The following is a 13,308-nucleotide window of genomic DNA, read 5'->3' as shown; positions in this document are numbered from 1 at the left end:
CAACAGCCCCACTGTGGCCTGTATTCCACCCAAGGCTCTGTGGGAGGGGAGAACCCAGACCAGTCACAGAGGGCCCTGTACGCACCTGTGGTAGGCCTGGGGTCAAGTCCTGTCTTATATTCTAGCCCTACCTGGGGTATAAGCTACCTAAGGATTGTGTAGCCTGCAGTACCCCAAAGAAGTGGGTCTGAGGTGGACTCAGGAGCAGCCTACCTGAGGGAGTTTAGGGAAAGAAGAGAAGAAAGTGGGGATAAGGCAGCCCCTTGGCCCTAGGGCTGAGCCAGTGCACAGACAGTCCCATGATCCTTGGGCATTCCTGGCTCCCCCCGACCTCTGTCCGCAGTCTCCTCCCCAGGGGCCTACCTGGCAATATATTTCTGGTAAATGTTTACATCTTCGGTGACAGCTGGTTTATCTGTGGGCAATCCATTCCTGGTAAGACACACAGGGCACAGCCGATTAGCGGACGGGGTAGCCCCAGGCCCTAGGAGCATCTAATGGGCAGCTCCCTGCCCTGGGCCCTGTATCATTCTGAGGCACTCAGGGTGGACTGGGAAAGTCCCTTGGCAGAGGCCTACTGAAGCTCTGTTAGCCAAACTCTGACAGGGCTGTGCTGCCCTGAGCAGGCAGGGTTGGAGGGATGTACCTCAGGTCCAGCCAGGCCTATATTTGCCTATGTGGAAGGCTTGGAAGCCAGAGCCTGGGCCCTCAGAACACAGGAGAAATGAGCAGGGTGCTGGCCGAGGAGCTGTACCAGGTAACCAGAGAGGAGCCAGGAAGGAGGGCAGAATTGGATACGTGCAATCACAGGCAATCACCTCCCACCCTCACGCCAAAGGGCACTGACTGTATCTGCCCAGTTTACAGCCCCCACAGACTGTAGGCTCCACGCTTCTGAAGTGGAGGAAAGGGTCTCGCAAGAGGCCGATGGTCTCACCATTGTTTTATCATCCAGGCCAGTCCTCTGTCCCTTGGTTATGGCTGACAGGACATATGTACCCTCACCTAGCTTCCTACCTTCTTCTTCCTGCCTCTTCCACGGACCAGGCTCTGAGCCAGGAGCCAAAGCCACCAGCATGGATCCTAGTCCCCCCAAAGCCCAGTGTGAGGTATTTCTGGCAACCGTAGCCTACACTCAGCCTTGTGGCAGGCAGAGGGAATAAGTCACAGCAAAGGAGGTCGGTAAACGAGGAGCACACACAGGGTGTGTGACAGCGTGAGGGTGCACAAGAAGATGTGCAGTATGTAGGTCTAAGAACTGGGCAAGAGCACTGGATGAGGGCACAGGAGCGGTTATGTCCGTGTGTGTAAGCACGTGCACAGCAGTCTGAGTTGCAAAAGTGGCTATGTCCACCAGAGCAAACGTTCCACGTAAGAAGGTAGACCTCCCTATCCAATCCTGCCCCAGGGCTCAGGGTGGCGGTGGGGGTGGGGAGCACCTTACTTGACAGTGGAGACAGTCCCCGTGGTGATGGAGTCTGTTTTGGAGAAGGTTGACTTCAGGTACTCGGGAGTGTTGAAGGACAGGGAGGCAGGTGGCTCAGGTCCTGGCCCAGGGGCGCTGGGAGCACTGGGCACACTGGCGAGGGGTATAGGAGCCAGGCTGGGGGTGGGCGGAACCTTGGTAGGGCCTGGCTTCTGGATGCCCCGGACGTCATACTTGGAGGGGCGCCCCACCTTGCCTGTCTTGAAGGCAATGGCCCCACCCATATCAGGGCTGCCCTCCCCAGGTTTGAAGAGGTGCAGGTATTTGACGTTTTCCAGGTCATACTTGGATGGTTTCTTGTACGTACTCCCATTCTGGGGCCTCAGGTTCTCCCCCGTCTTCAGTTTCTGGATGAAGAAGTCATACTTAGAAGCACGGGCCACCAGATTTTGCATTTGGACGCTGCTGTGTGATGGCAATGGCAAGATGGTGGCCTTGGTTTCCAGATGGGCAGTGTTGCTGGGCAGCCGCAGGCCAGGCAAGGGGCCCACCACCTCCTTGCCTGCCCGGTCCTCGGCCTTGCTGCCATGGGCTGGCCAGGAGAGCTGCTCTCCAGCCTTGAGCTTGCGGATGTACTCCTCGTACTTGGAGAAACGTGCCCGCTTGCTGAGTGTATCCTCAGAGGTGGGCAACAGAGAGGAGGCCGCCGCCTCAGGGGTGGAGCCTGCACGCAGCTTCTCAAAGCTGATCTTCTTGGCCAGCTCATCCCTTGTGTTCTGGTCATCATAGCCAAACATGCCAAGGAACTCTGTCATGGTGGAGGCAGCGTAGTCCCTCAGAGACGAGGCCTCTCCTATAGGGGGAAGGGAAGGGTGGGTCATTTCTGGAAGGGAGCAGGAGAGAAAGAGACAAGAGGCTTCCCACCTTGAGCCCCCACCCATGGAGGGAGGGGACCAGCGTGGGGAGGGGCGGAGCAGGACATGATCTATGGACATTTGGCTCACTTGTTAGGTTTTACGACTCTTAAATTAATTTGTTTTAAAAAAAAGTAATTAATACTGGGGTAAAATAAAACGAGTTCATCAATGCCAGGAAAATCAATTTCCTAAATGTTCTGGCCGATGGCTTTTCAGTACATTAAACAAAGTTTCATAAATGTCTCCGCTCTCTTGCCTTGGCCTAATATGAAAGAGAAGTCATTTTACTGGAAGTAAGGCCAGATCCCAACCTGCCTCCTAAGATGGGGGCAGTGGTCACGAGGAGAGGGACAGGTAGGGATCACTGGCTGGATAGGCAGGAGGGAGCTCAAAGTGGAGGGAGCCGCTCTGGGTGGGGCTGGGGGTAGGCCTGGCTGGAGGATCTTCCCTGATGCCCATAAATGGATCCCCTGAACAGATGAGGGACTTTCCCCAAGATACCCCAGGACCTGGCCTCCTGACCTCCTCAGGCTTTCCCTTATAACAGAGCTAAGCAGGTACAGAGACTGTGCCACTGTGCCCACCCAGAATCCTACTCCAGCCAGGATTTGTATATGGACAAGTTCTTCAAACACCCTGGTCACTCACATACAGGGTGGGTCACCTGGGAGAATAAGGATTAGGGCCAGGAGGAGTGCCTGGCCTTACTGGATTGAGGGCAGCAGGCCTGAGGGCCATCCATCCTCCCACCATCTACACCCAGCACACTAAGAACCCTGCAGACACACACACACACACACACACACACACACACACTCACTCACTCACTCACATACAGACACATACGTAAGCAATCATATTCATATGCAACATACATGCCCTCAAATACACATTGGCAGACATACTCTCACATAACACATGCACACCCATACATAAGTGCTCACACTCACTCATACACACTAAGTTCACATCCCTAGCTACTTTCCCCAGCTCTACAGATACACATATATACAATCTCCCAAGCCCTCACCCAACACCCCAGGACAAGCTTCAGCAGGGCTGGAGGAAGCAAGCCCATCATAGCGTGTCCTCTACACACAGTCAGTCAACACAGCAGATGGATGGTCTCCGACATATACAAGAGCATTCATTCCTTCACTGAACTGCTACACATCTACTAGGGGCCATGCCCAGCATCTAGGGCGAATGCACACAGGGGAGTGAGACCCCAAAGCCTAGGGTCTCCTTTATGCTTCCTAGTCCCACACTCTCTCCACCTGAACACACTCTGAGAAGCAAGGCATCCCTAACAGCACAGTCAAGGAAAGGCATGGCCATAGAGGGCTCCTTCTGACCCCACCCAAACCTGCCAGCTCTTGGAGTCTCAGAGAAGATCTTTTTGAACAGAGTGTACCCTAGCAGGAGAGAACACCCAGGAGGATGTAGAAGGAGGGGCTGTAAGCTCCCTAGAGAGGAAAGCGATCATGGGGGGCAGTGGGACCCCATTAGATTTGAAGAGGACAGTCAGACATCTCCCTGGCACCCAGGCTGGACAGAGTGACTCAGGGAGCTGGCAGACAGCTGTTTTCTGGGCAGGCTGGTGGGTCAGCACAAGCCTGAGCTCCAGATACACAGGTTGGGGGCTGGCCTGGGAGGAGTGGGCTCTGGCTGCTCAATGCAGTGGCTCAGGAACCAGGAAGAGGGGCTAAAAATAGCTGGAGGCAGCTGAGCCCTCACTATATATGGCAGAGAAACAGAGGCTCTGAAGGGCAGGCAGCATTGAACAGGGAGGGGCCAGGTAGGGGTCCCAGAGCCAGCCAAAGCCCCAAGGCCCACAGAAGATGACCTGGGGAGCCAAGTCCACGGTGGGCAGACAAGGCTTGGGCTTACTCTCAATGCTCAGGGCTGAGGGAGCCGGACCTGAGGCCTGGGCTATGAGGCTACAACAGTCCACACCCTGCTCCTGCCTTCTTAGCTCCCAGCTCCCAGGAGGAGGAGGGGACAGAAGCTGGAGAGGACACTACTGGACTCCCCTGGTCAACGGTGGAGCTGGGTGTGGGATGGGGGTGAAAGGACAGCAGTCCTGGTCCTATCCTGCCCCTCTCCTCGGGCCCAGCGCAATCACCTTGTGTCTGGCAACAGCAAGGGCTTTTCCTATCAGAGGAAACTGAAGGTCACACTTTTCCTCATTGATCTTGCAATGTTTGTTAATTACTCTGTCACTGATGTGGCGAAGGATAATTAAACAGCTCTGTTTATATCTTATATGCATAATTATGTGGTTGCGCAGGGCTCCCCGCACAGGGAGGAGATGCGCCCCTCGCCGCAGGGGGAAGGGGACAGAGGAACAGGCAGGGGAGGTGCAGAACTCCAGGCACAAGCCTAGGAAAGAGGCTGGGTACTAGAGCCAAGGCCCCAGGCTCCAGGGCTCCAGTCCTAGAGGAGACCCCCTTCTCCTGTCTGAAATGCCAGGCCAGCCCTCCCTGGAAGCAGAAAGGGCTAGAAGTCTGCTATGTCCTAAGGACAAGGAGACACTGGAGAAGCCAGGCCTCAGCCATCTTGTGGGAAAGAGGTCAGCCAGAGGAGCATGTCCAGCGTGGCTGCATGTTAAAGGGATCCGCTGGCTGGGCTGAGCCAGGCTCGTAGCTCTGAGAGGTCCTGCCTCAGAGGGCAGGATGGAGCACAGAGAAGGAGACAGACAGGGAGAAGCAGGGAGAACAAAGCCCTTTCTAGGCTTCTCAGTTAAGCCACTGAGAGAGGGCTTAGAGGTGGGAGCTCACGCTGCTACCAACACTTCCCCGCTGGTCCCCACGCCTCTGGTCAGGTACCTGGCCCCATAAGGCTCATCTCTCTGCAGACAGGTGCAGTCACCCATCCTACCCACCATCTGCCATTCACCTATCCAGTCTATCTGTGCACATGCTGGGCAACTCCTCAAGTTCTGTTCACACGTGGGAAGCTACCATCTTTGTTCTGCCATTACAAACACACACACACACACACACACACACACACACACACACACACAGACACGTTCTTGCTGGGTTAAATGAGGTACTGGTATTTGGAGGAGTGAGAAGGCCTGCTGGGCCTCCCTAGGGCACTGGGCCCTTTTTGAGCCTTCACCCCCTCTCCCTCCAACCCCAGGACAGTCACCCACCTGAAGCCTGCTTGGTACTGGGGCCGCTGTCATCTTTTGAGGCTGCGCCACCTGAGTCCTTCTCCTCCAGGATGCTGCTATCCTTCGAGGGCTCCTCTGCGTGGTCTTCCTCATCACTACAGCCCTGTGGCTGGACCATGTAGACGCCCTCAGGGGGCAGCTCTAGGCCCTCACGGGCAATGCGCCCCAACACAGGTATGGGTGCAGGCTCCTCGCTGTATTCCCCGTTGACCCACTTCTCAATCACTGCCCGCCTCTTGTCTTCTTCACTTCGAGGGGCCCGGGTCACCCCAGACTCAGGGCCACTACGTTCTTTGTCCTGGGGCTGCAATGGGCTACCCTCAGACTGGGAGCCAGCCTCTGATCCTTTCTCCACCACCACCTGGCGGCTCAGCTTGGCACAGATGGCATTGAGCTTCAGGCCGCCTTTGCGCTTGGCGGCCATTGGGGGCTTGCCTGCAGGTGGGTCGGTGCACCGGGTGCCTTCAGCTGCAGGGACGGATGGGAGCACTAAGGTGAGAGGCCTGTATGCCAAGGACAGCCACCCCCAAGTAGGTCTCCCTTCCCCTTGATTGATCACAGTTCTGTCAAACTGCCCTGAGACCGACCACCTGGCATGTGCTCATTTCCCATGCGTCCGGGGCTAGACTCACATGTCGCTCTACCCTCAGAGCCTGACATAGCACCTGGCATGGTGCTTCAACACAAAGGAATGAATGACTCTTCAAACATCAAAATCCCAGTGCCTGCTTCCTGGAAGTGTTTCCTAGATTTGTCTGGCCTTAAATAGCCCCTCTGGGAGGCAGCATGTCCTTTGGCACAGGAAGTGAAGGCACAGGCAGGTGAGGGGACTGGCGTGGGGTAAGGCTGGCAATGGCGTGGGGTTAGGCTGGCAATGGCGTGGGGTTAGGCTGGCAATGGCATGGGGTAAGGCTGGCAATGGCGTGGGGTTAGGCTGGCAAGCGGTAGTGCTGCACTGATGGCAACCTAGCTCTACTTATGAGAATCCCACCTCACCACCGGTCCCTGAGGAAGAGTCAGCTGCAGCTAGCTTCCAGCCTGTGCCAACCTCTTGCCTAGCTGACCCAGCAGCTCTTAGGGGGCACCTTCCCCACCTGAGTACCTTGTCCCCTGGCAGCTGTTCTGCCAGGTCAGGTCTCAGGGTCTGACTACCCTCTAGTTCCAACTTCTCACTAGATAGAAGAGCTTGCCCCCAGCTACTCAGGACCTCCCTAAGGCCTCCCCTTCCCGTTCACAGTCTTCTGTCATTCACAGCCCCCCAGACCTTCTCTGGTCATTTCCTATCGCTGCTTCCTTTCCCCAAGGCTCAGTAAGGACCACCTTACTCTTCGCAGTCCTCTGCCCACTCTTCCTACCCAAGACCTCCTTCCTCTGCTGCCTTGGCCAGCTACTTCATTCCTGGAAGGTCTGGCTGGGCCTGGGAAAATCGCTTCCTAACCCAGAGGAGTCTCAGGTTGGGACTAGTTAGATCCCTAGTGGAAAGCCCAGAAGCTGTAGATACAGCCCTAATCTCTAACACGACAGCCACCTGAGCAGCTGGAAAAGTTAGAGAGGCTACTAGAGTGCTGATGTCCCCACTCGCTGTTTAGCCTGCCCCCTGCCCTAGTTAAGTCTCCCCAGGGGTATACTGACAAGAACAAGGGCAGACACATACATACACATTTTGACCCACGCATTGCTCTGTCACTTGTCCATCCAATCCTTTTCGTGAGGTTCTACCTTGTGCCAGACCCTGTGGTATGGCCAGACACAGGGGAGTGGCTATGTGGAAGGTCTCAGCTCACACTACCTTTACATATTGGGGCACGGCCTATAGGGGTCAGAAGGCTATGTGGGGGGCTCTGCTCCTCAGCTCCTTGATCAGAAGGGGCTGTTTTGTGATGATCAAATACCATGAAAACCCAAACCCTGAGAGTCCACTGAGTGGCCACACCTGTGTCTGTCTAGAGGCCTCATGTCACACAAAGATGACTGCTTTGACTTATACGTATGGATTGCCCATCCCTCCATACATATGGTGCCCAGTGGCCCCAGATCCTTGCCTCGTCACGAGCTGATATGTATGGCTTTGCTTGGCCCAGAAGAAACTGGGTGACTCCAGCCTAGCCCACTGCTACAGAAAGGTCTGCTCAGTCCTCTCCCTATCTTCCCAGTCCAGAGACCACAACTTTGGGGTGTTGGGCTCTTGCCCAAGCCAGTGCCCTCTCTACTCGTGTTTGACCACAGCACCAGGTCTATGCGGCCAGTACACACCCCTAAACACCTACATGGGGCTCCTTCTCGAAGCCTATTGATAGGGTCCATGGTTACCACCGCATCCCACTTAGCCTCTGGACAGACCAGCAAGCTCTGTGATACCACATTTCCTCCAACAGGGGTGGCAAGCCTCACTTGGGCCCCTTAGTCCCATCTTGAATGGGGAAGAGACAGGCAGGAGTAGGGGAGCCTGCACTATTTTTACCAGGAGGTAAGCAGCCAAGTGTGTATGGCAGACGGCAAATGAATCTATAAATATTTATCCCAAGGAAGAGGGAAGCAGAAGCTCCCAAGGCTGCACTTGCTGCTGGTGACACCCCCTCCTTGGGTCCCCACCCATCCTGGAGCCTCCCTGAACTTCAGCACCCCCTCCACAGCACAACCCACCCTCTCTCCATCTCGGCTAAGTGCCGAGTCCCTGCCTAGGCCCCCACCAGCTGTGATGCAGCTGTGTGCCCAGGGCCCACCCCCAGCTCCAGGCCCCTTTGCTCCAGCTGACTCTCTGTACACCTGCCCTCCAGCTGCTGCTTTGTCCCAGCCCACCTGCCTTCCAGATGTTGCCCTCCCCTTGACTCTACTGCTGGTCCCAAGGGTGGAGTTGGAGGGGGTGCCTGGGCCTGGGACACAGGGGCAGAGGCTGAGGCACAGGCTTACAGTCCTAAGTACCAACGCGTGCAAGGTTGGGGAGGAAAGAGGATGGGGGAATACATGGACTGAGAGCTTAGCTGCCTGCCTGCCTGCCTGCCTTCCGGCCCTCATGGGGCCTTGCTTCCAGCCCCTCTATCAAGGCCCTGTGCCCTACAGACTAACATACCCCCCACTGGTCTGACCCCAGACTCCTGTCCATGTAAACATTCCTCTGACTTTCTTCCCTAAAATATAAACGCTGTGGCCAGGCCTCAATGGAAGGAAGCCATCCGTCCCCGGTCCTGTCACTGCCCCTTTCATCTCCTTCCCGCCACTAGCCTGCCCGCTGCTCTATTTACACTGGACACTTCCTCTGGGAACAATACTGCCCAGGAGGCAGGCTTGGACTGGAGGGTGGGAAGAGAGGGGACTCATGTTCTGCTCACCCAGAAACAGGCAGACTCAGGGGTGACAGTTGGGGTAGAGGAGGGGTAGCGGAGGTAGGCCTGGAAGAGTCCACTCCATCCCTGCAGGCTGTCTCTGACCTGTTGGCTCTGGATCAGTAGGGTGAATGCCAGGAAGTGGCACAGTATAGGTTATAGCCTGGCCCCTAAGGACAGAGCCATGAGCACAGGACCTGGCTCTGCCCCTTCTGAGCTCCAGGGCCAGGCCAGATCTCTCCTTAGAGAAGTGCCGCAGAGCTGCAAGGTGAGGGGGCACCTGTCTGTGTCAAGTACAGAGCCTGGGAAGTAAGAATAGGGAGGAGGCCACTGAGCCCTGAAAGGAGCAATAGGCAGATGTGATAGTATATTTGGTCCAACATACCAAGACCAGGAAAACTACTTGGCTGAGGAGAAACAGGAGGAAAAGGACAGGCAGGAGGTTTGGAGCTATTTTTTTTTTTAGCTGCCTCCTCAGCCCCTCCTTATCTCCCGAGGTCCCAATTCTCCTTATCAAGACTCAAAACTCAACAAGCCCCCAGAAGGCATCCAGGCTGAACAGACCCTACCAGGATGGGGGAAAGAAAGACACAAGTTGTCCACCATTTCAGCAGGAGCTCTTGAAGAAGCCTAAAGACACAGTTGAGCAGGTAAAATGATCATCCCATTTGACAGAGGAGAAAACTGATCCTGGAGCTTTAGACACTCTAAAACATGAGCACATGGTGCAAAGAGCTGCGACGGCTGGGCTTGATGCATCCCCATTAAAGCTCCAGGGCAAGCGCTGGGAGGTCCCAGGTCTCCCTGTAGGAGCTTCTTTAATCCCCTACCCCACTTCCTCCTCAACCCCACTTCCTGTTCCCATAACTTGGAGCCCCTTAAAGTGTTAACTGTGATGGGTAAAATGGTGCAGCAGATTGCTACAATAAATAATTTACTGATATTTATAAATATTCAAATCAGCCAGCTTCAGAAATCGAATGAAGGGAGGGCCTCGGGAGAAGGGCCTGATATGGCATGAATCTCATCATTCCCCCCAAGGCTGGGAAGGCCAGGGCTCCTGCCAGTTCTGGTGGAAAAGGGGGGTTCGGGGGCTGCACCTGGGCCCCATGTCCCCTAGACTCCCTGACCATGAAGTAGAGGCCTGGGGTAGCTGAAGGATCTGCTCCCTCCTCACCTGGTCAGGCCAGGCCCTCTCCTGCAGGCAGCTGGGCACAGGGGAGAAGAGGCGTGATGCCCACTGCCTTAGGGCTATGGGTCTTGAAGTTGCTGATCCTGCTGGGGCAGGGGCAGTCCCAGGGGGTTGGGCAGGACTCACCCCCCGCCCCCCGCCTTGTGAGTAATGTATTTCGTGGCTGGGCTGCCTGTCAGCCACCAGGCTCCGGTGCTTTATGGGCTCTGCTTGGTGGCTCTGAACTCCCTGGTAGGAAATAAAGTTCTCCCTGCGCGTCCCTTCTAAACATTTCACTCAGTGGAAACGGTGTTTAAGAAAAATGAGGACATATTTCTTCCTAAGGATGCAGTATCCCCTTTGGGCGGCCTAATGCCCGCTGTATATCAGAAGGTGGAGAAGCAGGGGCCAGCAACCAGTCCCCTGGGGTGGGGGTGCACTGGGGCCCTGCCTGCCTGTGGCCAGGACCTCAGGGGCTATGGGCACTGCTGGGTCACTCTGGCAGCTGTTGTTAACCCAGTGGCATGTGACAGCTAGCACCTCCTAACCTAAGTACCATGTCTACGCAAGAACACATGATGGGGCACATACCTTGGTATCCCTTAGTACCCCAAATGTTGATTGTGCTGTCCCCATTTCCAGATGAGGCAGCAGAGGCAGTGAGGTTGGTAATTGCCCTCAGTCACCCAGTCAATGTTAGAGTGCAACTCCTACCAGGCTCCTATGTCCAAGGTCACATCCTTCAACCCCCCACACACCTCCCACAGCTTTCTAACCAGCTGTCCTGGAGTCTCAGAGCCAGTGTACTGTTAGAGTTTCCCCCTTGCCACCTATGAAGAACTTAAACTTCATAGACCACAAGTTCCAATTTAGGGGGGTTGTATCTCAATACTGTGTTTGGCACTTCTAACAGCCCAGGCCCTGGGCTAAAATTTGAGGCTATGCTGTGAACAAGACAGGCAGCTTGGCTTATAACAAACAGTTAAAAGTGATTATAAGAGCCGTCACTGTGGCAAAGAAGGGTTACCAGGCACGTGGCCCCCTTACTTCCTTCTTCCCCCACTGTTCAGTTCATCTCCATCTGAACAATTCTCTCCCGAAGCTCTCACATCCAGGAACTGTCTCTTGGGACAGGGGTGTCCCCTTTTGGGCCCGATCCCATTCTTGGCTCAGGATACAGGGTTCTGAGTGTTTGTGGGAGGAATGAATAGCTGCTGCTTCCCTGGGGTTCAGGGCCCTCAACAGATCCGAGCTGGGGAATGGGCAGGGCTTGGTCACTGGGCCCCAGCTTGCCCCCCTTTGTTTATTTATTTATTATGATTTTTTTTTAGTTCAGTTAAAAGGTTTACTATCCAGACGCGTCTAAGTGGCCTCACTTAGCGTAAGTAACTCTATAAATCAGGGGAACTGTTAGCATCCACCGCACAGGCTGGCTATCAATCTCCCCCAGGTCACAGCCAAACAGGAAGGGGAGAAAAAAGAGAGTTGCCACCGCTGTCAGGTGCATTCTGAGAACTGATCGCAGGTTTTCAATAAGAGTAGACAGTTCTCCTAGTCTCTGAGCCATCTCTTCAGACCAAAACAGGGGAGATTTAAAACACACACACACACACACACACACACACACACACACACCCCTCTATAGTGGCACAATCACATTATATTCACGTGTGGGCCTACAGAGTGGCCTTGGCTCTGGAGAAGCTGTGTGGACTTGGTAACAGAACACACACACAGTTCCTGCAGCCAGAGGGAAGACACCCTTAAGGACTGACAGGGTCCCCAGGGCTATGAAGAGGATCAGCTTGGTCCATTTCTTCTCTGTGGCCCCCACTTCTGCAAACATGATGGAACTAAGCTTTTCTCTCTTAAGGCAGGTACTGGGCAGGGGTCAGAACTAAAGAGAAGGACAGGTGGCCCTTGCATACCCATCTGAGGCTCTCACCCACTGTGCCCCAGGCCCAGCACTGGGCTCCAGAAGGACAGAATCACCTAAATGGATGACCAGTTGCCATGCAGAGAACAGGAGATACGAGACTCAGGGTGACCTTCCGGTAGCAGCTGCAGCAGTGCCCCACCCTTCTACTGTGTAGGTACAATTGGGTGTCCACGTAGCCTGGACATAGGCTGGTATCCATCCCCAGTGAGGCCCCAGACCTAGAAGACGCTGTTAGCTGGGCCGTGCCAGTTACTGCAGTGAGGGGGCAGCTCTGGGTATCCTCTCTAGTTGAGAAACAGATACAGGCCAGGCAGCCTAAGGGGGAGACCTTCAGGGCCCACCCCCCTCCCTGCTGCCCCGAGGCCTCCCTGGCTCACCCGCCTGCCTACCAGCTGCATCTCTCCATGAACTCTATTTCTCTTTCCTCTCTGAAAACAACTGAGCTGTAAATACTGTTTAACCTTCTCCCCCCCCTCCCCACCACCACCCCCTCCCCTCTGCACTATAAAAACACAAATATGCCATAACTCAGCCGGCCCGGCCGCCCAGCCTCCAACATGCCCCGCGCCCGGGCCTCTCAGGAAGGTCATTACAAACGACTTTCCGATTCACTGCTCCTGAAATAATTTTGTGTATTAAAACCTGAATCTGCACTTTCTGGGGCCGAAAGCCTCGCTTAATTATGGCGGGTGTCCTTGGGACGGACAGTGATCCTTCACTCTCCAGCCCGCACTCCAGCCCTCCGCCCGCCAGCCCGCCCCCCTCCCCGGGCCCAATCTGTTTTCAAAGTGTGTCTGTCCTTTATTAAATTGTTTTCTTTTCCACATTATCAGTTGCCATGGAGACCTCATCTCTCGGATTATTTGAATTTCATTATATCTATTGATTTGGGAGCATTTCATCTTTTTTATTGTTTTTCTGTCAATTTTCAAAACGAATAACCATCTAATTTGCGTCAGTGCTGATTATGTTTGTCCCTCAATAGAGGTCGGCAGCTGCGCTGGGGAAACAAATCAATGAAAAACCATCATAAAACTCCCCACTCCGGTCTCCAGGATGTGTGGGTGACATTCCACGCCTGCGAGAGACACACTCATCAGCTCCAACTTCGACTACGGTGGCGGCAGCTCCGCTCCGTCCGCCTCCTTTGGCCTTAATATTTAATTTCGCGATTTGGGGCATTATTAGTGGTGTTTTTATTAGCGCGTGTGCATGTGAGTGTTTGGTGGTGGGCTGGCTGTTTCATTAATTTGTGGGTGAGGCAGGGAAACCCCTGAGGAAGGTAGGACAGACTGCGTTTAGGGTGTGGTGGGAAGTGGGGAAAAGAGGGGGCACCCCAAGGAGGGGACGG

The 13,308-nt window shown here is 54.8% G+C and overlaps 1 protein-coding gene across 4 annotated transcripts in view; it reads right to left on the bottom strand.

The window, feature by feature from the left end:
* The window catches only part of Casz1 (castor zinc finger 1), a 116,037-nt gene that overhangs the window by 20,303 nt on the left and 82,426 nt on the right, over positions 1-13,308 (bottom strand). For 3 of the 4 annotated variants that reach the window (XM_017797751.1, XM_008831707.3, XM_017797753.2), the window contains 3 exons: positions 5,504-5,992; positions 1,445-2,279; positions 364-432 (listed from right to left, as the gene is read on the bottom strand). In XM_017797751.1, the coding sequence (XP_017653240.1) occupies positions 364-432; positions 1,445-2,279; positions 5,504-5,992 (1,393 nt within the window). The remainder of the gene's footprint in view (positions 1-363; positions 433-1,444; positions 2,280-5,503; positions 5,993-13,308) is intronic. The other variant, XM_017797749.2, reaches the window with a different exon arrangement.

This window comes from Nannospalax galili, unplaced genomic scaffold (assembly GCF_000622305.1).
Source record: "Nannospalax galili isolate Female #2095 unplaced genomic scaffold, S.galili_v1.0 scaffold870, whole genome shotgun sequence".
NCBI classification, from domain to species: Eukaryota; Metazoa; Chordata; class Mammalia; order Rodentia; family Spalacidae; genus Nannospalax; species Nannospalax galili.
Note: the sequence above shows the minus strand (reverse complement) of the source record. Positions and strands in the feature narration are given on the sequence as shown.